Genomic DNA, 27,923 nt, shown 5'->3' on the forward strand with positions numbered 1-27,923 from the left:
GGGGTGCGATTTAAACTCGCACTCCATATGGAGTAGCCCCCGAGGCTTAGGTTGACTCGTAGAATCAGGCTGAGAGTCAATTCAATCTTGAGTCTTCCGTCCTTATCTTCCAGCAGATTTGAAAAACAAGTTGCTGAATGACACGTGTCCCGCAACCCCGAGCCTTAAATCCAAATCCCCAAATTTTGGAATAAATGATCCAAAGAATCGTGGCATGCAATCTTCATTGCTGAGAGCCGTGTCGTATCCAGCTCCCGAGCTTGAAAGATAGATGAGTCGCATAGTATATGCCTAGTAGTCAGTGGCGCCAGCCTCCGAGCCTACGTATTGGCCAGGTTGATGCTGGGTGGGCCGAGAAGAAAGAAGTGGGCCTTATGCCGTTTTGCACCGTGGACTCTATGATTTAGTTTTATTCTTTTTCAGAAGCCTTTTTTCAATGAGTTTAGTCTAGTTTTTTATATCTATTCAATTTTGAACCAATGGGATAAATTGTTTAGAGAGTAGATGAGTACTAAGAAATACTTCTGAACAAGTATGTTTCAAGTTTTTCATGTTTCCGCTGCTATGATATTTATGATTAATTTTCCAATTAAATAAGAACCAACAGGATAATTTAATTGAAAGAGTAGTTATAGTTTATTCAAGTTAATTATAATATTATTATTTTTCTAACCAACGTTGATGATAGCAATATTATAAGTTTTATTCATGAGTTTTCCATGCATTATTTCTATTTCTGCCCAACGGTGATGTATAATTAATGTAGAAGAACATTGTATGTTTACTCGAGAGAAAAAGACGACGCATTACTTCTATTTCTGCCAAACAGTGATGTAGAATTAATGTAAAAGAATGTTGTATGAACAAGTGTTGATATCCGTCAACGCTTGAGATTACTCGGCTGCAAGTCAAATGGCTGCTTTGCTGGGGTATGTGAAAAGGGCTTTAGGCCAAAATGAGTTTAGTGATTCTCTCATGAGCTTTTGCTATTGTTAGTTTATTAATTTTTCTGATTAAGTAGGAACCAACAGGAAAATTTAATTAGAAAAAAAGATAAGAGAATATTTTAGTCATTATGGCTAAGTTCGCTGAAATAAGTCAGATGCATGTTTAATTTGACCAATGTTGGATTAAATATGTGTGTTATTCGGATTTGTTTCTGAATTTGATTGTCTTGAATGTTCAAACACTTCTTGTGTCCTGAGAGCAAATTCTGACAGCAAATTATCCCGCATGGCGGGAGAAGTTCAGCAGTCATATCCTGTATGGCAGGAGAAGTTTGTAAAGGCTCATGTGCTATTTATGTATCCAGCACAGTGAGAGAAGTTAGGGGTAGCTCTCATGCTATCCTAAAATCGACCATGCACTTTCATTGTGTCATGGTCATTAAGCACTCAAGGGTTAAGGGCATAAGGAGAGCAATCCTAATATTGCACCATTGCTAAATCTTAAGAAGGTGGTGAGTCAGTGAACTGGCTTTTTACAAGTGCATACGGGCACTCTAATTAAGTAGCTCGTTGCGAAGTAATCTGGTAATGGTTGAATGCACATTTGAAATGAGTTTCAGGACAAAAGGAAGTCGTACTCAAAACAAAGGACAAGAAAACATGCGAGCATGACTTGCAAAAGTATCACTAATAAAGGATTTTGTTAAGTTCTTGAAGTGGAATGAGGAAAAGTGTGCTCCCTTATGAATTATAACTTTGTTTGCATAACATATTTGTGTGAATGAAGTAAGTGATAAATGTCTTCTCGTTCACGAGAATTTAGAAAAGTTTCAAAATTATGGCAAGAAGTTTATGCCATATTTCAAGGGGGAGGATTGTGAGATAAATTAAGAAAGATACTCTTCATTCCCCTATAGTTTAAATCGAATGCAATGCGTAGTATGTATCGAGGGAAAGAATGATCTATTAACAAAACAATTGCCGTCAAGGGAGTACAACAGTCATGACATCGATATCCCTATGCAAAGAAATAGCTAAATTCCTGAAGCTTTTACAGTTCCAATAAGAAGATAGCATAGTTGGCCAGTATTTATACTGGACGAGCCCTCAGCAGAATGGAGTAGCTGAAAGCCACTCTAATGAATATGGTGAGAAATATGATATCATTTTTATTGTCTTAACAGACACATGAAGTTTGTGGAACGAGACACACTGTCTTCTTAGAGGACGAGATGATCAGGGGGAGTATGGTAGCTCGAGAAATTAATCTTGAGGAGAAGCGGGTATATATACCTATTCCGATGATTCAGGAACTTTTATTCTCGTTACCTGTTGCTGCTGCACAGACGATGCAGGATATTGAAGTGACAGTATATATGTCTAGAAAACTTGAAGCCCGACAGCCCGCTCGAAAGCACGAATTTTTGGCCTGGCCTGAACCTGGCCCGGCCTAGCCTTCGTAGTGCCCGGGCTGGCACAGCCCGTTAGATAGTGCCGTGCGTGGGCCGCCACCCCAGCACGCCGGGCGCCCCGGCCCGGTATGAAGTTTATAGGCCGGCCCGCTATCCTCCCCAAGCTAACAAGCCAACAGGCCAGGCCAGCTGCCAGCGGAGCAGCCCAACCCAGCGGAGCCCGCCGACCGCCGCTACGCCGCATAACCCCGCCGGCCTCCCCCACTCCCCCCCCCGAACCCTAGACCTAATCCCCCAATCCCAATCCCCGCGAGTCGCCTGGCCGCCTCCTCACCTCCTCAGCTCCTCGGCGCCTTGCCTCTCTCCTCCTCCTCCGCGAGACCTTTCCTTCTCCTCCGCCGGCCCGCTGCCCGCCGATGACTCGCCTCCGGTTCCCCCTCATCTCCGGTTGTAGGACTCGCCGCCTCACCTTCCTCTATCCTCTTCCTCTCCTCCTCCGGCCCTGAGACCCGAACCCTAATCCCAATCCCCGCCTCAGCGCCTCCTCACCTCCTTGCCTCTCTCCTCCGCAAGACCTTGCCTTCTCCGCTGCCGGTGAGTCGCCTCCGATTCCCCCTCATCTCCGGTGAGTAGAAGTACATGTAGGCCTCGCCGCCTCGCCGCCTCGTCTCCTCGTCGCCTCGCCTTCCTCTATCCTCTTCCTCTCCTCCTCCCCCAGTCCAGTACTCTAGTCCACCGCATGCCCGCACCGCATCTCGCCGTCGGCCATCGCGTCTCTCTCCGCCTCCGGGCTCCGGCTGAGCAGGTAACCTGCTAACCCTAACCCTAATCCCTAGATCTAGATCTCGAGTTCGTGTTCTTGAATCTTGAGTCTTGACTACCTTTCCCCTTCTTGATTCTTGCCTGCAGGTCTCGTGTTGATGCTGTGCGGGGACGCGCGTCGTTGAGGAACGGAGCCGCGGAGGCTGGCTGCAGCCTGCAGCATGCGGTCGTCGTGATGGAAGACATGGAAGAGTACACCATCAACGATGACCTCAAGGCCTGCGGGCTCCCTGGTGACGACGAGGATGACCTGGCGTCCAGCGGCGAGGCATTGTTCAGTAGCAGTGCTGCTCCGATCAATGTTGATGGCGGTGATGATGCTGGCGCTGCTGGGGGTGCAGGTGCTGGGACTCCTGGGCAGTCAATGATGCATTCATCCATGCCATCTGTCAATACTGGCACTAGCATTTGGGGGAAGCGTGCGAGGTCCGGTGCCTGGAACGACTTCAAGGAGATCTTTGGGACTTTGCCCACCGGCAAGAAGGTGAGAGTTGCTGCTAAGTGCCGTCATTGTTCTCATGTTCTTTCTGGGTGTTCTTCTGCTGGTACTGGGGATTTGCTCCGGCACCAGAAGGTATGTGTTGCTAAAACTAAGCATGCTGTTCTAGTTCAGTCTCGTTTACAATACAATAGTGATGGTTCTGTCCATACATGGGAGTATAAGCCTGATGTTGCTCGTAGAGAGTTGTGTCGTTTAATTGTTAAACTAGATTTGCCTCTCAATTTTGGTTTTGAAGATGCATTTGAGGAGTACATTCAGCGTGCTCACAATCCTCGGTTTGCTAAAGTCTCTAGGCAAACCACAACTAGAGATCTAGAAAAGTATTTCCTTGAGCGTCGACATTCTCTGATTGAATGCTTGAAATCTGTTTCATCTGTTTGCATTACATCTGATATTTGGTCTGGCAATGCTAAGGAAGACTAACTTAGTATTGTTATTCATTTTGTTTCTGTTGATTGGGAGTTAGAGAAGAGAGTCATTGGTCTTAGGCTCATTGATGTCTCCCATACTTGGTGTCAACATTGCTGAACGTGTTGAAGCTATTGTTACTGAGTTTGGTTTGAAGGATAAGGTTTTTCTGTCACACTTGACAATGCTTCTTCAAATACTTCTGCCATGGCCAAACTCATTCCTAAATTTATTGGTTACCTTGGTCCTGACCTTGAACCACTTGACAAAGATAAAGATAAAGCAATGTGTGGTCTCTTGCACCAGCGCTGTGCATGTCACATTATAAACCTCATTGTCAAGTCTGGTTTGAAAAGAATCAAGTCTTATCTTGAGGTTTTTGGAACTATAATTTCTTATTTGAACTTTTCCAACCAACGCATTGCTGAATTTCATAACTTTTGCATTGTTAAGGGGGTTCAACCTCATAAATTTGGTTTGGATATGGATGTGAGATGGAATTCTACTTATCTCATGCTCAAGCACCTTATAACATATAGATATACCTTCTCTGTCTTTATTGGTGCTAATTATGGTTTGGTTAATGGTGAACCTTATAACATATAGATATACCTTCTCTATCTTTATTGGTGCTAATTATGGTTTGGTTAATGGTGAACCACTACTCAGTGATGGTCATTGGGTTGTTGCTGAGAAGATTATGAAGTTTCTTAAAATATTTTATGAATCAACTGTTGCTTTATCTGGTGTTTACTATCCAACCGGTTCTTTGATGTTGCATCATATTCTTGACATTGCTGGTCATTTACATGTCCAAGAGACTGATCCATTGCTTAATGACATTGTTACTCCAATGAAACTGTAGTTCCTTAAGTACTGGCAGAACATACCTCTGTTGTTTTCCTTTGCATTTATTTTGGATTCTAGAGCCAAGATGAGAGGTTTTCATAATGTTCTCCAGCTACTTTCTCAGACTATTGGTACTGATTATTCCAGTTACTTCAGTGAGGTAAAAACTGAGTTATATAAATTTTATAACAAATATGAAAACAGGTTTGGTGCTGTCATGTCTCACAGGCACTCTCAAGCAGGAGGATCTACTGGTAAGAAAAAAATAGCATGGGGTAAGATATTTGGGGCTCTTGGTACTTCCATTGGGGCTGGTTCTTCAACTGGTACTGCATCTACATCTGCTGCTGCTATAGCAGCTATATCTGAGTGATCTTCTTACTTCAACAGTGACACTGTCACATGTTTTGATGATGACTTCAACATTCTAAATTGGTGGCATGAGCACAAACTTACATATCCCATTCTGTCCATACTTGCTAGAGATATCATGTCTATTCCAGTTTTGATAGTTTCTTCGGAGTCTTGCTTTAGTCTAACTAGCAGGGTGATCGAGAAGCGGCGCCGACGGTTGCTGCCTCATTCAATGGAGATGTTAACCTGCATCAAAGATTGGGAGTTAGGAGATGCAAGGGCACAACATGAGGTCGAGAAGGGGGTGCAAGAGCTGGAGGATGTAGATGCAGCCAACAAGCTCCTGGAGGATGGAGAAGGGCAAGCTGAAGCTGGTGATACTCAGACTCAGTAAGTACTTGGCCTACTGCCCTACTTATATTTTGTTGTTCAATAACTGATGATGGACTGATGGTTGACTCTTTGTTTCATAGGCCTATCTCCACCACTGGGCCTGCGCCGTCTGTCTAGGGAAGAAGTGATGGCGGCAATTCTTTTGGCAAGCAAGATGCAAGAGTGCAAGTGCATGTGTGGAGTCTGGAGCTAGGAGCTATTTTTTGCATTTGTATTCTATTCTTATAATCATGTGATGTAATCATGTAAATATGTAATGAACATCTAAACTTGAATTATAGATCTGGGCTGTACTCTTTTTTCCTTGCTAGGGTTTCTCACAAGGGTGAGTTTTACCTAGGAAGGTTTTTAATGAGGCAGCCAACACTTGATCACACAGATCAAGTGTTAAAATAGATATGTAATGGTTGTGAAATTTGAAGTTGAGGCAGTTGTGATTATGTGAAATACTGAAATTTGAAGTTAAAACATGACTTGCCGGGTTGTGGGCTGGCCCAGCCCGCTACTTGTGCTCGTGCTTTACGGGCGGGCCTGGCACAAAACAAGCCCGTGGGCCCGTGCTTGGGCCGTCAATGCAGCCCGTGGGCCAACACGGCAGGACACGGTGGAGAGTAGTGCCGGGCCAAGCCCAGCACGAAGTTGACCGAGCCATGCCGGGCTCGTGCCAGGGCCGGGCCGGGCGGCCCGAATGGACATCTATAAGTGACAGCTCCTGTTGGTAGTTCTCCTGTGGCAATAATGAAAGAAGATGAAGAACATGTTGCTCAGGATCTTATAGAACTAGTTGTCGCACATGAGAAAGAGCTACAACAGCCTCATATAGAAGAAGTGCCAAATAATGAGGCTTCCAGAAGGTCTCAAAGAGTTAGAAAACTAGCTATCTCTAAACACTATGAAGCCTATGTTAGCGAAGAAATTCAAATGGAGGGTGATCCCACCTTATTTGAAGAGGCTGTCGGTGTTTAACCGGCTGCCCACCGAGGGATATACCCAAGGTGGTAAGTTTTGGGTGAGGAGACGCCGAGATCAGGAACTCGAAGGTGCAAGGAACACAAAGCTTAGACAGGTTCGGGCCACAAGATGCGTAACACCCTACGTCCTGTATGGTGGTTTGTATTGCATTTGGTGTAGAATGACCTAGAGATCGTGTTTTGAGAGGGGTCCCTGACCTCCCTTATATATCCGAGAGGCCAGGGTTACAAAGATACTAACCAACTCCAGCTAAGGAATCGTATCAGAACATGTCTCGAGTAGATTCCTTCTGTATCGGTTAGCTCTATCTCCTATTTAAACGGGATAAATAAGAGATAAACGAGATAAATAAGAGATAAGACAGACTTAATCTCTTAAACTATGCTTTGTACACAGCCCCGTGGCCCCGGGTCTGACAAACCCCCGAGCTCTTCGTAGCTGAGTACTGCAGGCTTATCGAGTACTTTCGAAGCAGTCTTCGACTTCTTCTGAAGCTTCGTCTTGAAGTCCTTCTTCGAGTACTTGCTTGGCTGCATCGAAGCTATGAGGTGCTCATACCCCGAATTTTTGTTATGGTGTGCGATTTAAAAATCGCACTCCATATGGAGTAGCCCCCGAGCCTTAGGTTTAATCGGAGAATCAGGCTGAGGGTCCCATTAGTTTGTAATCCTCCTTATCCTTCAAAGAAATTTGAAAAATAAGTAGTCGATGCCACGTATCCCGCAGCCCCCGAGCTTTGAATCCAAATCCCACAAATTTGGAAATAAGGATCCAAAAGTCGTGGCATTGGTGTTACTCTGAAATTTCGAGAAAAACTCTTCGTCTTCTGCATAGTGAAATTAAGTCTCCTGCTGGTTTATTTAATCGCGCGGTGATTTAAGGTTTCTTCTGCACTCTCAGTCTTCATATGAGTCATCTTCAAGTAGTTTTACGGCGTCCAGCCCCCGAGCTTACGAGCCAGGAGAGCCAAAGGAGCCATGTCGAGTAGTGCGCATCACCCAGCCCCCAAGCCTGGGAACTAGCAGAACTGTGATGGCACGCCGTGCTGCCTGGAGGGTTGTTGCCGAAGCTTGATCTGAAAAAAGACAATGTGTACATTATGTAGCATAATGCGAAGTACCGAGTAGTACTCAATAATAATATGAAGGAACCAAAATTTATTCGGTGTAAAAATTTCGCATCTTGCTCTTGCTAGGCCATGTAATTTCCGCGGGTAGTTAGCCTGTTACGTTTAAGCACCTGATCCCTGATGGCCGTAGACCATAGCGTAGGGAGCTTAGCCGCTTGCACGCGTAGGAGCATAGGCTTACAGAGGAGTCGAGGTTTCACGGATTAAGGCGTGTGCTACCCGAGTACTTTAGCAACCGTTAAGAGAAGATAAAGAAGTCGTCATGCGACAAAGAGGATGCGCGGTGCGCATAAAGTAGTCGGCGATGTGTAGCTCTGGAGGATTTCGTACCCTCGAGAGATGTACACGCATAAGTAGTCAGCGAGAGCGTGTGTGGCAACACGCAAAGATCTATACTTCCATAGGGTGTAGTCCCATGAAGCCTCCAGCACTCAGAACACAACCTTGTGGTGTAGCCTCCGTAGTTAGTGTCCTAAGGCCATGGCAAAGCCGCCAGCACTCGGTGCATTAAGTTTGTGGCAGAGCCTCCAGTACTCGGTGCACCAAAGCTGTGGCTGTCGGTCTAGCATCCCAGGAGTAGTCGATCAGGGCGTAGCCCCAAAGGGTTTCATGCCCATCGAGAGGCGTACCCGAAAAGGTAGCCGATCCTGTGAAGAACAAGTTGGAAAAGGTATAAATCACTTAGCTTGATTCGTGGACAAATATCGACAAAGCCGTGGAGCTCGTTGATGGAGCTGCGATGGTTTGTTGATGAAGCTCGACTAGTCGGAGTCGATTCCGACTAGTTTGCAAGTCGAGATGAGTACTTGAAGTAGTCGTCGGCGGGCTGCCGATCGTCCTCGCGAAGTCGAAGTAGTCGAAACCGTCGCTGCTGCGCGCGGGTATTGCGGCACAAGCCGAAGTTGAACCGGGTCGTCGAGGTTGACGATCGCGGTGCATCGACGTCGCAGTGCGAGGTGAAGTCGAGCCGAGTAGTCGAGGTCGGCGACAGTGCGTCTGATGAGGCAAACCAGTTGGCACTCGCTCCTAACCAGCTCCAGTTGCGGCGGAATTCCATCGCAGAGTCACGACGCGGTGCTGGGTCAGTTTGCTATGCAACTTCCTCGCTGCCACCAACAGCCTCGTGCCATCCTTGTCTGTGGGAGCTCCCCAGCAAGCTCCGCACGGATGAGAATACCATGAAAAGATCACGTTAGCAAAGATACATCAGTATATAATCCTTGCTAGTAACAGCCACGGATTGTATCCAATGTAGGAAAAATAGAAAAGGAATCTTCCCTGTTCAATACGTGTAGTATGTGCCCGGTGATCCATCTGTCATCTGCAGTTGCTGAGTCACCAGTTGTGCCTCCTGGCGCTCTGCGACGGTTCGTTGATGAAGCTCGACTAGTCGGAGTTGATTCCGACTGGTGAACTGGAAAGATGCCATCGAGCTCGCCGGTGGATCTTCGACGCGCTCCCCTACCTGGCGCGCCAGCTGTCGGTGTTTAACCGGCTGCCCACCAAGGGATATACCCAAGGTGATAAGTTTTGCGTGAGGAGACGCCGAGATCAGGAACTCGAAGGTGTAAGGAACACAAAGCTTAGACAGGTTCGGACCGCAAGATGAGTAACACCCTACGTCCTGTATGGTGGTTTGTATTGCCTTTGGTGTAGAATGACCTAGAGATCGTGTTTTGAGAGGGGTCCCTGACCTCCCTTATATATCCGAGAGGCCAGGGTTATAAAGATACTAACTAACTCCAGTTAAGGAATCATACCAGAACATATCTCGAGTAGATTCTTTCTGTATCGGTTAGCTCTATCTCCTATTTAAACGGGATAAATAAGAGATGAACGAGATAAATAAGAGATAAGATGGACTTAATCTCTTAAACTACGCTATGTACACAGCCCCGTAGCCCCGGGTCTGACAGAGGCTATGAGAAGCGCTCACTCATCGAAATGGCTCGAAGCCATGGAAGATGAGATGAAATCAATCAGTACCAACAAGGTCTGGGACTTAGAAGAAATTCCTGAAGGAGCCAAGACAGTAGGCTATAAATGGGTCTACAAAATATAATATGACTCCAAAGGGAATGTAGAAAGATATAAAGCGCGACTTGTGGCGAAAGGCTTCACGCAAAAGAGAAGGAATATATTATAATGAGATATTTTGTCATAATAACGTTAATGACACATTACGATCTAGAGTTACATCAGATGGATGTAAAGACGGCATTCCTCAACGGGGATTTGTATGAAAATGTTTACATGGCACAACCCAAAGATTTTGTCATGGAAGGATAAGAACTTATGAGATGCCGCCTGAAGAAATCCATTTATGGGTTAAAACAAACCTCCAGAGGCAGTGGTATTTAAATGTTGGATGGAATGATAAGGAAGTTTGGGTTTTTAAAGAGAATGAGGAGGACAATTATATTTATGCAAGGCTCAATAATTGAAATTTTATTTTCCTGTTCCTGTATGTGGATGACATTCTATTCGTTCATAGTGATGTTAATCTACTTTTGGAGAAGAAGTTTTGTCCTCGAATAATGATATGAAAGATCTAGGTGAAGTTTTTTCATTTTAGGAATTGAAATTCACCCAGAAAGAAGAAAAGTGGTATTAGAACTATCGCAAAAGACATAATAGAAGAGGTTCTAAAGAAATACAGTATGCATGCGAGTAAATCCACGCCTGCTCGTATAGTCAAGGGTAATGGATTCGGGAAATTTCAAAGTTCTAGAAACCAAGAAGTGATCGATCAAATGAAATGTGTTTCAGCTATCGAAGCTTAAAGGAGTGCTCAAGTAAGAATTTATCCTGACATAGGTCAAGTATCCGGAAAGTTTTGGCATAAGTCCAGTCCAGCTATAGATCACCGGAATGGAGTTAAGAATATCTTGCAATTTTGCAAAGTATGACATGCCTCATGCTAAGTTAAGAAGAACAAGTACTCTCGAATAGTTGTGGGTACAAAGATAGAGCTTTTGCGAAATGTATAGTAAAATCCACAGTAATTTCTAACATTCACAATTTGATGTTTTATTGTGGAAAAGCTCTAAACAAAATATACAGAGAGTTGCGGCATCATCAGTGATGCATACATGTAGTATAGCATGATATGAGGCCACCAAGCAGGCACTTAAAGTTGATAAAGTAATGCTCGGAATTAAAATTTTCGCTACAATGACAACAAGTCAAGTGTGCTGCTAGACACATTGACATCAAGAGATACATTGTCACGTAGAAAATCCAAAATTATACTGAAAGTATTGAACATATAAGGACCTAGCAAGTGCTTGCGGATCCGCTCACAAAAGGCTTACCGTCCAGTGCGTTCAGAGAACACTCAGGCGACATGGGTCCATGATAGAGCCTATGATTTCTGGATAACAAAGGGGTAACAAAGGGGTCTTGTGTCTATTTCGAGATGGAAAGATGTATTGTAGTCATTGCGTTAGCTGGTACGGAAATAACATCATGATACAGCATGCTCTATATATCGATTCATTGAGAAGTAAATGTGAAGTACAAATAATAAGTATGAAGTATAAGATCAGATCAAGAGAGAGAATGTTAGGATTGATCTCATCCGATACGGCCCAATGATCGTATCGAACTACTTGATCGCGCCTTGATCGGAGGCGCCCAACCTAACATGGTTGGCGGGCCTCCATCGCGCAGCTGGGGAAAGTGGACACACAACCAAGGTTCACCAGAATAGCACAACTCTAGGTCTTGATAACGGAAAGTCCGCCGCCCTCTGCATGGCGCCATTGTCACCGTTACATCATCTCTAATGTTAATACATCATCTCTAATGGTCGCCGTCGGTCACCTCGTGGATCTTGATCTCGACTTGACCGTCAGCTCCTGCAAAAACCAACGGTCAAACCATAATGTAAACTATATTTTTACTCACTGTTAATGATAAAATACCCACTTATCTTCTAGGACTCCTAGAAGGTACTAGAATTTTAACAATCTCGACCCACAACAGGACCTAGGGATGGCCGGAGCGTAGAGCTCGACAGCGACGCCCCCGGCGGCGGCTTGGCACGACGGCCTGGGCGTGTTCCGGCCACTCCGGGCACGGGACGGCCCGGCCAAGCACCCTTACACCATCCACACGCACCACACAGAACCCTCAGCCCGAACTGGCCCTCTACCCCTGAAAATCGAAGCTCACTGGCAGCCCCCTGCTTTCTGCGCGGCGCCGGACCGAAGGAAGAAGAAAACCGAGACTTCCGGGCTCTGGTGGAGGATTCAATCTCGAAACGGTTCAAATGGATCGCCGAGGTGCCTAGATCATGTGCAAGAGGAATTTGACCAGTGCGGCCATGGCAACGAATTTCGCTTGAGAAGAGGGAGGGGGCGAACCGGCGCAGGGAAAGGTTTTTATTCCAATTCTTGCCGCCTCAAGATCCCCCCACCTCATGCTTGCTTGCCTGCTGCTGGATCCCCCCCCCCCCCCCCCCAAGGACGCCACGTGGGTACGTTCATCTCTGAATATGTTCTGAACCTGTGCACAGCTCTGTTTTTGAACCCCCAAAAATCCAAATTTCGTTACTGAACCTTGAAAGAGGCCAACATCTTCATAGCCAAAAATGGCTCTGAAGATTTCTGTTTACATTTTCTTCAAATTCTTCCACTGCACTTCAAAATCTCCAAAATGAAAAGTTTTAGATTTAATAATTCTCTACAACTTATGTTTCAGTAACCCTGGCTGATTTGGCCTCTAACCCTTCCAAAAATTGCTCTGAACAGTAAGGGTTCAGGCTTTTTTTTCTGAAATTTCTGCTGAGTTCATTCAAACTACCACTGTTTGAATTCAAATTTGACTATCTTGCTAAACTTTTTCATGAAAACAAATGAAATATTTACATAGCACATTTAAGCAGCTTTAAATATGGTACTTATCGTCCAAAGTTGTCCCATGCCATGACACTTTATTTGGCCTCAAAGTTGACCCTTTTCACTGAAATGCGATACCCCCTGCTCTCATGCCGCAGCCCCCTGCGGCGCCCTCCCTCCTCTTCGCACCAGAAATCCTCGCCGGAGCTCATGCCGCCTCTCTTCTTGCAGGCGGCGGCAGCGGTCGGCCCAAACACACATCGTCGGCGCCTCCCGCTGCTCGCGTGCAGCTAACTCTCCGCCACCGCGCCCTCAGCAAGAAGCAGTAGAAGAAGGACGCAAGGAAAATGAAGAAGGCAAACAAGCCGACGCAGCGCCAGCAGCTCAGCCGGCCGACGCCGAGGACCCCTTCACGGTCAACTATGGCGATGTTCCTGTGGAGGAGGTCCTGTCCAAGACCATCTCCGACGACGTCGCCGGGGCTGCTCGGTGCTTATCCGCGAGGCTACGGCGCTAAGCAGGCTATCCGCCCGGTCAGCAAGAAGATGGCCTTCATCATGTTATGCCCGTGCCGGCACCGGCATCAGCACGCAGATGGTGCGCTTCTGCACCACCATTAGCAAGGAGTCCATCGACGAAGTTGAGGACGTCGTTTACCTCCAAAAGGAGCCCCTTAAGGCCACAACACAGCAGGTTTGTTGGACTTGTATCCTGCTCTGTAATTCACTCCAAGTATGATCAATTCCTGTCAACACAAAGCAGCCAAACCTGCATAATCTGATCTGATACCGTGTTAATATGTTCCCCAATCTGCAGCCTTGGCGGCTGCATCTACCAAGGCCATAGCAGATGAATGCCTGTCGGAGCCACCAACAAGCATCGACAACTCTGATCCACAGAGCAAGCACTCGTACATATGAATTGTTCAAGCAAGCTTCGCATGGGGGCATGGGACAATAATCAAGGTGAGCATGATGCCGGCACACATACGTTTATGCACGGAAGCTGTTCGATCGAATGCTTTACAGTCTTATCCATTCCCTTATGGATCAAACAAATTGGATCCATATAAAAAATCATTTTCAATTCTTGTTTTTTTCTAATGTTGTAACTAACGTAAACTCTTTTATTTCACATCTCAATGTTTGTCTACCTTTTTTTAGGTTATCAAATTTTCTGAGGTTGGTAAAAAACTGATATCTACCACTTTGGTGGTTCTTTTTTATTTCTGTGATACTCTATGCTGAAACACAGAACTTCCATCCTGGAGTATTGTCACAGAAAATCATCTTGTTCCTCCTACAATGCCTCCCCAATCTTTTACTTAACATTGCAAGGTTCGTAGCTCAGGATCGCTTTTGTGGATTATTGATTTGCAAATGGACAGTTAATTTCTGTCCTCCTTTCATACTGCCGGTTCCGGAAATGGACAGTTAAATCTTAGCTAGGCACTCAAGTTGTTTGAATAAAATTTGTCAATAATATTTCTCATCTTCTCGGTTTCGTACCGCCAGTTTCGGAAATGCCCGGCAGCTAAACCAACTCGAAATGTGTATCACGCATCGTGATTGAATACGGTCTAGCACACAATAACTCAAGATTTATACTGATTCAGGCAATCGTGCTCTACGTCCAGTTGGGGGTCAGTCGGTTGTGTTGCTTGAGCCCGAGTGCTCGGGAGGGTTTGGGGAGTTACAAGCAAGTGGATGGTGTGGTATGATCGAGAGGGTGTTTTTCCTAGGTGGATGACCCTCCCTTTTATAGTCCAAAGGGGTGTCTCCGTTATAGAGGAACCAAAGGTAGAAAGAGTGAGGTAGAAAGATAGAGTGTTCCTTGCTTCATCGGTCGGAGTCGCCACCTCTGTAAGTCGGGACTGCCAACTGTGTCAGTCGGGGTCTTCCGATGACCACCGTCCAAATCCTACGTCGTGGGGTGGCCGTCTTATCTTGTCTCTATGCGTCATGCTCTATCGGCTGGGGGGGGGGGTGCGAGCGTGCGACGATAAGTACGGTACGGTAGTCACGCTCCGTCTCTAGCGCTACGCCCCATCACTCTGTTGCGATGGAGGCGTGTCCGCCGCATGTAATGACGTTGCGTCCCGTCCCTTCGCGAGGACGGACAGGTGGAATAGTATCCCCCCACTGTGGCAACGGAGGGGACTGTAACCTCCGTGGAGAGAGTGGTTGGTCTGTACGGCAAGTTGACTCCGGCGTGTCCGTCCTTATCCTCAGCACCCGTCCTCGGGGACGGTCAGTGTGCGAGGCTCGGCCTGCCCCCGACCTCGTCAGTCGGGGAAAGTAACAGGTGCGTGGTGGAGTTCGGTTGGCGTCTTAGGTCAGAACCATAGTACGGACCTAGGTCGGTCGGGGACCCGAGCCGAGGCTCCAGCCGATCGGCCGGCCGGTCGGGGCCGTGGACCTGGACATCCTAGAGAAAGTCACGGCCCAGGAGAGCGCCCGTTTGATCCACGCATGGTCTTAGACTATTTAGAGTGCCAGCGGGAAGTGGGCCCACTGGGGATGACGAGTCCCTGGACCCATCACATATTACTTATCTTTTCTTGATAATTTTATGGATCATCATTTTTTCATGAGCAATAGAGTGTGCCTTTCCGAGTAATGTGTTTGATAGTTCAGGATTTACTGAATTTAGAATAAGATGTCATGTTATATTCCAACAGTTAAGATGAAGTCATCTGCTACACTCAACCAAAAAAATAAAATGCTACATCTGCAGTTAACATGTCATTATTTATATTCTATATCTTCTCTCTAAAAGATAATGTGAATTTTCAGGATTAGGGTTCTGAAGATGAGTAAGAAAAGGCCACTATTACCTTCAGATAAGATCAAATGTATTACAAGGCTGCAAATAACAAGATATTTTGCTAGAATAGTCTGTATTTAATTATTGATTTTTTTCTACCTGCTAATAATAAGGTTGTGTGGTGATCATGCTCAGGGCCCACATCCTACTTTGTGCAGGTTTGCGATGTGAGTGAGGTCCTACTTTGGGGGTAAGAAAGATTTAAGCTACTAATCTTTGTATAGTTTAGCGTAGGAGAATTATCATCTGATTCATGTTTTCTCGATCTCAATAATCAATTATAGGTTTGATTAATGGTTTATGTTTTGCCGAAATGGATGTAACTCATTACATGTGTGGATCCACAAGTCTCGAAGGTTTTCCCAAACATGAGCGTGCCGTACGTACATTTACTAGTAAGAAGAGATGCACAAACTATCTTTTATAAACGGATATAATTATTTAGAAACAGAGGATTATCACCGCGCCTCTTTTCTCTAGCTTTTGTTTGGACATGGAGAAGGGATATAAAAATAAAACACGAAGAGAGGAGAGATCAATCTCGGAATTCAATACGTAGTTTTATACCGAATCGTACTTCTTACATGGTTGGATAATGAGATTCGGTTTGATTTTGATAATGGATATACATTGCGGTTTTCTTTGTTAAGTAACCTCCAACACTGGCTTGTCATATAAGAGATTAGACTCCCCCGCGCTATACGGGGTACTCAAACCACCGCACTTACGCACCCAACCACAGGCACCGCCTCAGCACCCGGCGAGAAACTTAGGCTGCCATCGCTGACGATCGAACCCGGACGGGCTGCTGCACACCTGCAGCGCAAGCCATCCGAGCTACGCTCCGATTCTCACATCGCGGGTTCTTGGCTTCCCAACTCTCCAAGCAAACCCCTCGAGCGGTCAAGCCAAAGGCCCCGGCTTTACTGACACGGTGGACTCCAACTCGACTCATCTCGCCCGCAACCCCCCACTTCCTCTCTCTCCGTCTTTCCCACCGCGAGTTCGACTCCAACCGGCGGCGGCGAGATGAAGGTCACGGTGATGACCGCCGACGAGCAGATTCTCTCCCTCGACGTAGACCCCGACGAATCAGTAAGCTCGTCCGCCCCGTCCTCCCTCCCTCTCCACCTCAATCTATTTGTTCGCGGCTGGTCCGTTTCGCTGAATTTGACGATGAATCTGCGACGGGAGTTGGAAATAATCTGGAATTTTGGATGGGATGAGCCCACGTTTTGAAAGGCGATGCGCAATCGGTCATCGTAGCGTGATTTCTCGTGTTTAGGCGTACAGATTGGTGGGATCTTTTCTTTTTTCTTGCTATAATTCTGGTGGTGGTTGGCTCCGTATCGAGATGTCCGTCCGATCCCCTTCGGCGTGTTGAATTCTACCTGCGTCATGTAGCTGTCTTGAGCTTCGATGCAAAAGCTGCGATTTTTCTGCTTCGTTTGGCTAAATCGTGCGGCCTACGTGCTTGCAGGTGGAGAATCTAAAGGCGCTTCTCGAGGTGGAGGTGAGCTGGGGCTGGGATCTTGCTTGAGCTTCCTGTTTGAAAAGCTTTGCCGTCACTTGTTTGATCTCACATTGTTGGTTTTGGGTGTCTGTGTGGTCAGACTCGTGTACCGTTGCGGCAGCAGCAGCTTCACTTCAATGGGAAGGAGATGCAAAACTCCGAGAAGCTCAGCACCATTGGGGTCCAGGATGGTGATCTTGTCATGATGCTTCCCTCAAATGAAAGGTGTACTTCCTGGCCTTTCCAGTGTATAAGTAGATTAATTGACATGTGCTAGCGTATAATTGGCGCTTTCGTAAGGGGCTTTCTTGAGAGGTTGAACAAGATTTCTGTCATTTTGCTTATTTGTGATCTGATGCTTCTGAGCTCTGGCCTTATTAGGTGCTACGTTACCTAAAGTTGTCCATTAATTTCTAGCACAAGAGAAGGCTTAGGTTGTTACAGTAAATGATTTCTTATACATTTTGGTGTCCAGGTGATTTGCTTTTCTGTAGTTAGTTTGCCTGTTGGACATCTTTATCAAATTGGGATCCGTTGAAGAGATGCAGTTGCTTTTCTAGCTTATCTAAACTAAAAAATCAGATGTCACAAAAGTACCAACGCTTATCAGCATGGTATTGAAAAACATGCAAAGCTTTTCTTACGAAACTCTGGATTGGCATCATATTGGAAACACCTGCAATAGCTTTTCTTAGTTCAACTAATCTCAAGAATCTGAATGCCACCAAAGCACCAATGCTTTCTCCTAATTGTCTTGGCCAAAAAATTTCAGGGCCTCTCAGGATGTTGTAAAGTTAAATCCTGATGGAACTGCTCCTAATCCTCAAGCTTTTCAACAACATGTTCGAGGTGATTCACAACTTATGGCACAGCTCCTTCAGGTACACTTTTCTTCTTACTTCATTTATTTACTAACATGCATTAATTGCAGACGACATGCTCTCATAGAACAACATTCTCTTGATTGCAGAATGATCCGCAACTAGCACAAGCTATTCTTGGAGACGACATCAATGAACTACAGAATATACTGCGCTCCCGCCACCAACAGAGAATGGAACTGAAACGCAAACAAGAAGAAGAGCTTGTAAGAATCTCTTTGTTGAATTTTTATTCGCTGAGCAAGAGATTATGTAAAATTAAATGAGATTGGAGGTTTTTCCTGCATTGTCTTAGTACACAAGCTAGATCACTTGTAAATTTTACTTTCAGCCGTTTCATATGAAAGATTATTGAATCACTCTATGCCTTTGAAGAAAATATCTCTTGCTGCTTCCTATACACTTGCTTGAAAACCTTGCAAGTTCTATAAGATTCATATGTTTCATCACGTTGCGGCTTGTTTTTTAATGTTCACTCTTGCCTATGCTGCTTAGCTAACTTGTTAATGATAGTAGGTCAAGTGATTAATACATTTTCTTTTCATAGGCTTTATTGTATGCTGATCCTTTTGATGTCGAGGCTCAGAAGAAAATTGAAGCTGCAATTCGGCAGGTAGGCATTGCTTTCTCAGGACAACACATATTGGTTATGGCAATGTTTCTTTCTTTCATATGTCACTGGAAAAACATTACATATGATGGATATCATTACATGCACATCTAGTGGTTAAGGAGGCTTAAATAATGTGCACTACAAAAAAGAATATGAATAAATGAGCAGGCTAGTATGATGTAGTGCAGGAATGTGCAGAGGAAAAGCATTTCCTTCTTTGTGCGTTGTACTTCTGCTAGATTCTTGATTAGATTATTGAGTTGCCACCATGGCATTTTGTTTTATATACTGTAGTGGTGCCAAAAGCTTTGTTGTGTCTTGAGTTTTGCCTGTAATTTATACTTTCTTCCTCTGAGAATTATTAAGTTACACATTTGATATTGTTGTTTCTTGTCAAATTCAATATTTCAGAAAGGCATCGATGAAAATTGGGAGGCTGCCATAGAGCACAATCCTGAAGCATTTGCTCGAGTGGTGTGTTTTACTCTCAGTTCATTCCTCTTGTTTTATCATTTTTTTCTGAAGAGAAGAGTATTCTCGTACTCTTATGTTCTATGCTTTGTAGTACTCATTAATGAAGCAGTATTTGTTTCATACCAGGTAATGCTGTATGTGGATATGGAGGTCAATGGGGTACCCTTGAAGGTATTAAAATTATCTCATATATCTGTTCCAGTATAATCAATTGAGCACTGACTATTCTTAGAACTGTATTGTCATATGAGATTCTAAATATCAGAAAACTAGCATATACTTTGCTGCCAAGTCCTATTGAATTTTATGTTGGTAACGTAACTGATATACTTGGTAATAATACTATCTACCCCAATGAACTTATCATGATTGTAACTTTTCCTTGCTATGTCTTCTCATGAACTTGCATTACTGTGGTGATAGTGATCATTGGATGAACTATTAGGATACAACAATGATTGGGATCTTATCTTTTCTTTCATCTGCAGGCCTTTGTGGACAGTGGAGCGCAGTCGACTATCATATCAAAAAGTTGTGCTGAACGTTGCGGGTATGATTATAAATAAATAGTTGACTGGAACTATTCCGATTTATATTTGTAATACCATGTTTTTTTTTGTGAATATTCAGAAAAGACCAAGAGTATTACATAGCAACCTTAGTTTGTCAAGCATCATGGAGTTTTACTATTTAAAGAGGATAACATATCATACGTGGACTAGTATAATTTAGGATATTACTCTATTTTTATGATGATACCATCCTCATCTTAACACCCTATTCAACTCTTATGGAATAGAGTACTGGTATTTTACTCGAATCCATACATAAACCATATTGGTTTATTGTTAGAGAATAAAATTTCTTCTAATTAGTTCTTTTTTTTTGGGGGGTGGGGGAGGGGTGGGGGGGGGGGGGGGGGTCAAACCACACCTCTTTCATTTTTTAGTTTCAACTTTGTTTGTCTATGTTCAATGAATAAATTGGAAAGAAATAAATCGCTAATTCTTGACAGTGAACTTAAATGCACAGTTTTAGTATGTAGATACATCACATCTTATAATGCATTATGCAGGTTGTTGAGGCTTCTTGATCAGCGGTACCGAGGGGTTGCTGTTGGAGTTGGTCAATCGGAGATACTGGGAAGAATACATGTAGCTTCAATAAAGGTATGTTTGATTGCTATGATTTCACTGGTTTTTACAAATTTTCATTTGAGAATTGCAACAGCATGACTTCAAGCATGCTGCAATATTATTTGAGTCATTTATATATGCAATTTGAAGACAATTATTACCAAATTCATCTCTTGAGAAGAAAAAATAAATGAAATTGTTTGTTTCTGAATACCTTGGTTCTTCCTTGAGATGGATGAACCAAAGCCAAACTCCTATATTTGTGGAAGCCATGTGTACACTCCTACTTGGAATACAAGAGACTTTAGTGCCTTCTGACTCTCTGTCAAGATCTTAGTCTTTCTTGTATGTGTATACAGTAATACAAGCTTCAGTGCTTACGAGATTCTTAATAGATACATATACCATGTCAATTTGTTCAAAATACATTGACTAACAGCTCATGTTTGACAGATTGGGCATCTCTTCTATCATTGTTCTTTCACTGTATTGGATGCCCCCAATATGGAATTCCTATTTGGGCTTGATATGCTGCGAAAACATCAGGTATTTGCATGAGTTATTTTTGGACCAGTTCATTTAATTTGGCTGATTACACCTCATGCTTTTTCATTGTCCTACCCAGTGCATGATTGACCTAAAGGACAACGTTCTTAGAGTGGGAGGTGGTGAGGTTTCAGTGCCCTTCTTACAAGGTCAGTAGATTTTCTATAGTCCTCAATGATCTACTGAAATAAGCTACTGAAGAAGCTAGAACATCAGTTATTCTTAAATTTTCCTACATTTTCATCTGGTTATTCACATAATCAATTTGTAAGTTCCAATTCACCAATCAGTCTACTGTTGTATCTTCAGAGAAAGACATCCCTGCACATATACGAGATGAAGAGAAATTATCTAAGCTAGCATCTTCTCTCGGCCAAGCAACTGGAGTAAGCAAACTCACAGCCTTTGCATGATGTAGCTTTTACATTTTCTTCAACTATGATTTGTACATTGCCATATCCTTATTTACTTAATATATAATCCAGGAATCATCAAAGGCACGCGAGGGGACTCCTGATTTACCGCAACGAACTCCCCCCGCAGGTTAGTTTGATTTTCTCTAGTACTTCCATAATCCCTAGGACTACTAGCTTCTGATAACTGTACTAATTAAAAGCCACTACTATATTTTGCTCGCAGGAGCTCCAGTTGCGAATCCTCCACAGGTGAAGTCAAATCTCTTTCTGTATCTATTATCAGTTGATGCTTACTTTGTATTTACTGAATAACATCTGTCCTAACCATTTCTAGCAGGGAGGAGATTTCGAAGCAAAAGTCACGAAGCTCGTGGAACTTGGATTCGACCGAGCATCTGTAGTACAAGCGCTCAAGCTGTTTAACGGGAACGAGGAGCAGGCTGCTGCGTTCCTCTTTGGTGGTTAGAATCCTAAGAGCAGCCATTCCTGGCTTTCTGTTTGCTCAACCCTTTCCCAGGGTTGAATATTGACTGATACAAGTGATTTAGGAGATGGTTTCTCTTTGGAAAATTGCTTGGCCAATGCAAAGGCTTGACGCTCCGTATTTTCTCTTGTTTCTGTGAACAAAACATTCTTTCTTTCTGTACCTGATACGTAGACTGATACTCTGATAGACACCTGAATGCAAACAGATTTGTGAAGATTTCCCTTGTTGTTTATCTGCCTGTTTTTTTTTTGGGTGGGGGTGGGGGTGGGGGGTTGTGTTCTCGCAGGCCAGTTCTTGTTCACTTTTGTGTCAAAATTGTTACTACCTTCCTTATTAAATATATGACGTCACTGGCTTTTTCATTAGTTGGACTATGTCTTTTCTACAAATATTTAGGAAAATAGAAAAATCTATAAGTCGAATCTATGGTACCTTTGATGATAGGTGTAGTGGTAATCATTTTACTTTATTTAACTAATTCATTATATAAATATTATTGGTAAAAGTTTGAGAAAAATTCAGCGGTGCCATGTATTTAAGAACGGAGTTAGCGCATTAGAGTATCCAAGTGATTAAATAATAGGATTGGGCATTGGTTAGAACATTCACTAGTATTACAGCATCCTTTCATCACTAGCTAAGAAGCGTAACGTCTCAAGTCAAAAGTTTGATTTGTCTAGCTGAACTTTCGAATATTCAAACATTTAGAAGTCAAAATTAACTTCAAGGTATGCAGATTAAGATTTTTTAGTCAGTTTTATTTCTTCCTGTACAGCATGAGCAAAGAAGACGACGCAAAAAAAAAGAAAAAAAAACTGAAACAACTGATCACTTAAATTTGCTTATAATTTATTAAATCAGAGGCCAAAATTCGCAGCTCCCTGCCTAACAAATCGAACCAATGTATCCTCTCTACACTTGCTGCGTCCTAAACTAATTCAAATTAAACCCTACACGAGGAGCTCAACCAATCAAGCCATCGCCTTGACCACAAGCGGGCTCCTCACGAACTGCTTGCCGTTGGTCCAGACGAGGGCGCCGAACGAGTAGTCCTTGGCGAGCGCGGCGTTGTTCACCTGGAAGTTGACCTCGTAGCCCTTCTCCTCCCCCTTGGCGCGGAACTCGAGGATGTTGGGGGTCACCGTCACGTCGACGCCGGCGGGCTCGGTGACGAAGGCCCAGTACGTGCCGGGCTTGCCGACGTTCTTGACCCGGCGCCGCGCCGTGGCGCCCGCGGCGGTGACGTTGACGACGGTGATGGACGGGTAGTTGAGGTCGGCGACGCGCCGGGGCGCCTCGCCGGGGCACGTGTAGGGCGCGCCGTTGAACATGGCCATCACCGTGGCGTTGTACTTGAGCGCGCAGAGGAAGTCGAGGTAATCGGCGTCGCCGAGGTCGTAGACGAGGCCGGGGTTCATGGCGCGGGCCGGGGAGACGTGGCCGGCGCCGAAGCCGAAGGGGCTCGACGGCAGGGAGGACGCGTTCAGGATCAGCTCGCCCTTGTTGTCCATCTCCAGCGCTGCGGGGCATCCATGGAACGGCGTGTGCGCTTGTCAGTCAGAACTGCATCATCAGGAGCGGCCATTGGCTGGCAGCGCGTCAGATCGATCGGCGGCTTACCGGTGGTCATGATGGCCGACTTGATCGCGGCGGGGCTCCATTCCGGGTGGAGCGTGCGGAGGAGGCCGACGACGCCGGAGACGTGCGGGCACGACATGGACGTGCCGGACTCGGAGTTGAAGGCCACCCGGCGCAGATCGAAGGCGAGGTCCGTCGGCGAGTTGGCCCGGGTCCACGCCGCGATCACGCTCACACCGGGCGCCGTGATGTCCGGCTGCAACACACAAACCCACCATCATTGCAAGTGAACGTCACGTCGATCGTAGAGAGCTTTCGTCAAGGATGGATCGGTCAGTAGGAAAGCTTTGCAAGAACGAACCTTGAGGATCTCGGGGGTGATGGTGTTGGGCCCCTGCGACGAGAAGGCTGCCATGAACGGCGCCGGCTTCGTGCCGAGGATCGTCGCCGGCTTGGTGATGAAACCAGTCGGATTCCTTAGATCAAAGCAACAACAATGTCAACGCCTCGCAAGAACACTAGCTAGTAGAGCGGTAGGTAGCAAATGGTGGCAACGCGATCGATGTGCTGCTGGCTGGCTTACTTGGTGGAGTTGATGTAGGAGTAGAGGCGCAGACCGTCGCGGTACTTGATCTGCGTGGCCGGGAGGACGTGCGCGTCGGCGATGATCTCGTTGCCGGTGCTGGCGTCGTTGGCGAGAACCATCCCGGCGCCGCCGGCCTGCTTCACCGCCTCGCCCTTGGCCACCCGGGGGTTGATCCCGCGCAGGCACACCACGATCTTGCCCTTCACCTTCGCCGGATCCAACGCCCCTATCATGCACAGCTGTCTGTATCGCCATTAACAAACACCACAATTGTCAGTAGCTTCAGTTAGCCTGTCGATCGAGTAACAAGATCGCTGCTGATCGTATTGCTGAGTCTGACGACATACGCGTCCTTCGTGGTTGCATTGGCAAGTCCAGCCTTCGCGGAGTCGATCAATTTGTAAGAGGTCTTCTCCGGCAGCGTCGTCATCGACAGGCTCTGCCCCTGCACGGATCCATCAGCAAGCATGTCATTAGAACAGTTGATAATTTCTTCCAAGAATGGATCCCTTGATGTGTCAAATGTGAGTGGAAAACGAAGCAGGGGGGTGGTGTGGGCAATGCAACGTGCCTTAAGCTTGATGATGCTTTTGTGGGGTGGGCTGCCAAGAGGAGATGCCGAGGAGGAGTTGCCCGCCGCCGTGGCCTTCCTGTGCTCGAAGACGATGTAGGACGGGAACTCGCGGTCCATGGTGCTGGCGCCGGAGGTGAGGATCCACGGCGCGAGGTTGGAGGCGGTGCCGAGGCCGGGGCCCGAGTTTCCGGCGGAGCAGACGACAGCGATGCCGCGGCGGACGGCGTGGAAGGACCCGATGGCGATGCCGTCGTCGAAGTAGCTGGAGGGGTCGCCGCCGAGGGAGAGCGACAGCACGTGCACGCCGTCGTGGATGGCGGCGTCGAACGCGGCCAGGATGTCCGCGTCGAAGCACTCGCTGCCGTTCACGGGCGGGTAGCACACGCGGTAGGCCGCCACGCGCGCGCGGGGCGAGCCGCCCGACGCCGTGCCGTTGCCGAACCCGAACACGGAGGCGCCGCGCACCGGCGAGCCGGCCGCCGTGGACAGCGTGTGCGTGCCGTGGCCGTCCATGTCGCGCGGGGTGTTCATCGACGCGTTCAGCACGCCCGCCGCGGCGGCGTAGCCCTTGTTGAAGAAGCGCGCGCCGATCAGCTTCCTGCACGCACACGCCGGTAAGGGATCATGATTAGAGAAATACAATTGCTTCTAAAAAGGTTGTAATTTGGTATCCGAATTCATCATCATGGACGTAAGAAACACTTAAAAAGTCTTTAATTGCTTGTAAAAGGTGCCCGAATGCTCATGAATAAATCTTTCAAATGAGAGAGAGAAAATTGGACAAGCGCCTACTACTCTGTTTTGTTTCAGGTTGAGATTGAGATTTTTCGAACAAAGGTTGAGACAACGCATCCATCAACGTCATAGCACTGTTGAGTGGGATCGAGCTGAGCCATGATGCATGGATGGACGCCCATGATCGTTGCCGCTTGATCCCAGGCATCAACTGGTGGTGGTCTCACACTCGCGGTCATGCGTGCAATGTGGTGGTCTCAACTCGATCAACCCCATAATATTCGTAGTACCACCACCATACCAAACCAAGCAACTCAATCTTTTGGTATCAGACACACTGGATATGCTCCAAGAATGGAGCAGAGTTTCTAAACGACACTCAAAACTTTTTGAAGGAAAAAGTTGGAACCATTGAGCTTGAATATATAGTTTCATATTCCATAGGACTACAGGAGGCCAGCAGGCTTGAATATAGTCAGAAGCATGTTATTAAGAGATTAACATATTCATGAAATTTAAACAGAATTAATTAACCTAAGTCCATTGTTAGAGCATGGATACAACATACAAAAACACTTGACTAACGATATCTAAGAAAAAAAATATAATAATCTTATGAACACGAAGAGCCGTATATTGTGAAATTATGCTCAGAGTTTAAAGGGAAGTATTTGCATGGTTCTGATTACCTGTTGCAAGAGAACTTATGATCTTGGCCTTTGTCGCATGCTCCTTTCCAGTGGGATGGAACTGGTCCCAGGCCATCATCCTTAAAGCTCTCTGATTCCGGCCACACACCTTTGCATCCACAAAGGCACATAGTGAGACAAGCAAACAAAGCATGTCAAATTCCAAAACCATCGCAAAATACAAAAAGCATCGTCCATGCAATTCAAGTCAAAGTGAGAAAAATCTAGGCACTATACATCAAGCACTGGACATTCTTTTTTCTTTAGATGCCCAATGCTTTGGCCGCATCTGAATCTTATGCGCCGTACCAGCTGCCCAAAGGTCCCCCGGGGCAAAGAGAATGCAGGAAAAGTTAGGAGGAACGCACACATCACCGCGGCAGATCATTGGGTGGCCCTACGCCTTTTCGGATAACGAACTGGACCCGTTGATTTGCTATAGCTGATGGGGAAAGCCAGCAGCACTGCTACTACAGCATTGTAGTTTAGGAACATGTTTTCTGATCAGATGGGGCAAGTCCACCTTAACTTAATTAGTTTGCATTAGCTATAAACAAAAAGTTTAGGTGCTAAATCATACGGATAGAGATGCTAATAGTTTATTGGTTGAAGTATCATTGAGACACTGACAGGAATCGTGTCGAATGTTCTGACAGCTAGCTAACCGCCGGTTTTCTAGACGCCCACTGGCCTGAACTTGTTGGTAGAAATACTGGGCAGGTGAAATTTTGCTGAATTATATGTTCATCAATGTACCGGTCGTCGACAAATAAAACCGGTTTTTGTCAATTTCTCAACCACTATCTATGAATACACAACTCTTAAATATAAATTGCGTACAACCACCCGCGACTATACTTCAGCACCAATTATATTTGTTGCTTTCAAATTTGTGCAAAGTTTCCAAAAGAACAGAATAACTACCCTCCGAAAAAACCTAAGTATACCGCAATTAGGCCAGACCAGGGTATCCTGTTACTTGTCTTATCTAAAAAAAATATTACTTGTCTTATCTAAAAAAACTATTACTTGGTTATAAAAAAATTAAAACAAAAAAAGGCTAGGTTCTCTTTTTGGAAGTAGTAATGTCACTAATCAGCACCCTGATTAGGTCAAGATTAAGTCAACCATCTCATGACCAAAGAGGAAAGAAGTGCCATGATTAGTAGCTGCAGAAAAGGTGCAGAGAAAGGGTGATTTCTTTTGGAAGGATCAAGGGAAGAGCTTCGTCCTATCCGATGGGTTAAGAAAGGTGTCTGTCTTTGGCGAGGAGAGTGATTAGCGAAGCGGGAGGCACCGGGCGGGTACAGCAGCTTATCCCCAACCGCTGCCTCGAAAACGATGGCTGCGGCGAGGATGGGAACAGCGAACCGCCGAGGCGACCGGGCAGACAGGAGACAGAGGAGAGGGGCGAGTGGTGGAGGATGGGATCTGCTCACCGGTGTCGAAGTTGCCGATGATGGTGTCGGCGCCGAACCTCGCCTTCCGCCACGCCCCGCCGCGGGGGGCGCCGCCGGGGCCGGCGAGCCCGAGGAACTGCCACGACCGGGTCGTGTGCAGCTGGCGGCCGCGGTTGGGGAACACGGAGATCACGCCGGGTTGCCCTGGTCAGAGGAGGAATTAAACGCGCATGGATGGAATCAGTAGGAAGTTAATTTCGTGGAGCAGTAATAAATGTTGGCCGGCGGCAAGGAAGGCTCACTGGCGATCTCGGCGGCGGCGGTGGCGTCGAGGTTGGCCGCGAAGCCGTTGATGTGCTTGGTGTACGAGTAGAAGATCGCCTCCCGCGCCTTCTCCTTGCTGCATTGCAGGATCACGCGCGCCATTAGCGGTTTTCAATCTTAACACAGTGCCTGTCTGTCAGATCGGTCTAATCAAAAAAAGAAATAATTCTAGCCGATCGCGTCCGTACTCTCCGCCGAGGACGCCGGCGAGGAGCTCGTAGTGGGCGTCGGCGGCGTTGCGCTCCAGCGCCGACAGCTCCTCGGCGCCGTGGGTCCCCAGCGCCGCGCCGTGCGCGTGCTGGCCGAGGTACACCACGTACGACGAGCGCTCTGCGCCGGCTGCGGCGGCGGCGGGCGCGAGCGCGCAGAGGAGGGCGGCGAGGGCGAGCGCCATGATGGTTCTCGCGGCCGCCAGGGCCATAGTCGCGCGCGCCGGAGTTCGGGGGAAGAGAGAGGGGTGCGGGCGCACGAGCGCACGCGGTGGGTATATATACACCCTCGCGCGCGGCGAGGAGG

The 27,923-nt window shown here is 46.2% G+C and overlaps 2 protein-coding genes and 1 pseudogene across 3 annotated transcripts; 2 read left to right on the forward strand and 1 right to left on the reverse strand.

The window, feature by feature from the left end:
* Positions 1-12,211: 12,211 nt before the first annotated feature.
* LOC112885299 lies at positions 12,212-15,788 on the forward strand (annotated as a pseudogene).
* A 477-nt stretch (positions 15,789-16,265) lies between these two features.
* On the forward strand, positions 16,266-21,751 carry LOC112878790 (DNA damage-inducible protein 1). 2 transcript variants are annotated; one of them, XM_025943005.1, is made up of 16 exons: positions 16,266-16,550; positions 16,936-16,968; positions 17,069-17,193; positions 17,741-17,849; positions 17,939-18,055; positions 18,397-18,462; positions 18,874-18,936; positions 19,063-19,107; positions 19,425-19,486; positions 20,012-20,105; positions 20,526-20,618; positions 20,698-20,767; positions 20,928-21,004; positions 21,104-21,161; positions 21,258-21,283; positions 21,369-21,751. In XM_025943005.1, the coding sequence occupies exons 1-16, from the start codon at positions 16,485-16,487 to the stop codon at positions 21,498-21,500; spliced, it is 1,236 nt and encodes a 411-aa protein (XP_025798790.1). In that variant the 5' UTR covers positions 16,266-16,484; the 3' UTR covers positions 21,501-21,751. The 2 variants fall into 2 exon arrangements, with proteins under 2 accessions (XP_025798790.1, XP_025798791.1); XM_025943006.1 differs by having other exon boundaries at positions 16,278-16,550; positions 21,372-21,751.
* Positions 21,752-22,349: 598 nt separating this feature from the next.
* LOC112892795 (subtilisin-like protease SBT5.3) lies at positions 22,350-27,826 on the reverse strand. The gene is made up of 10 exons (XM_025959911.1): positions 27,596-27,826; positions 27,386-27,483; positions 27,123-27,287; positions 25,684-25,792; positions 24,257-24,857; positions 24,033-24,130; positions 23,683-23,928; positions 23,461-23,575; positions 23,142-23,355; positions 22,350-23,040 (listed from the first exon to the last, which is right to left on the reverse strand). The coding sequence occupies exons 1-10, from the start codon at positions 27,799-27,801 to the stop codon at positions 22,493-22,495; spliced, it is 2,400 nt and encodes a 799-aa protein (XP_025815696.1). The 5' UTR covers positions 27,802-27,826; the 3' UTR covers positions 22,350-22,492.
* Between the last annotated feature and the right edge of the window lie 97 nt (positions 27,827-27,923).

Source organism: Panicum hallii, chromosome 1 (genome assembly GCF_002211085.1).
Source record: "Panicum hallii strain FIL2 chromosome 1, PHallii_v3.1, whole genome shotgun sequence".
NCBI lineage: Eukaryota > Viridiplantae > Streptophyta > Magnoliopsida > Poales > Poaceae > Panicum > Panicum hallii.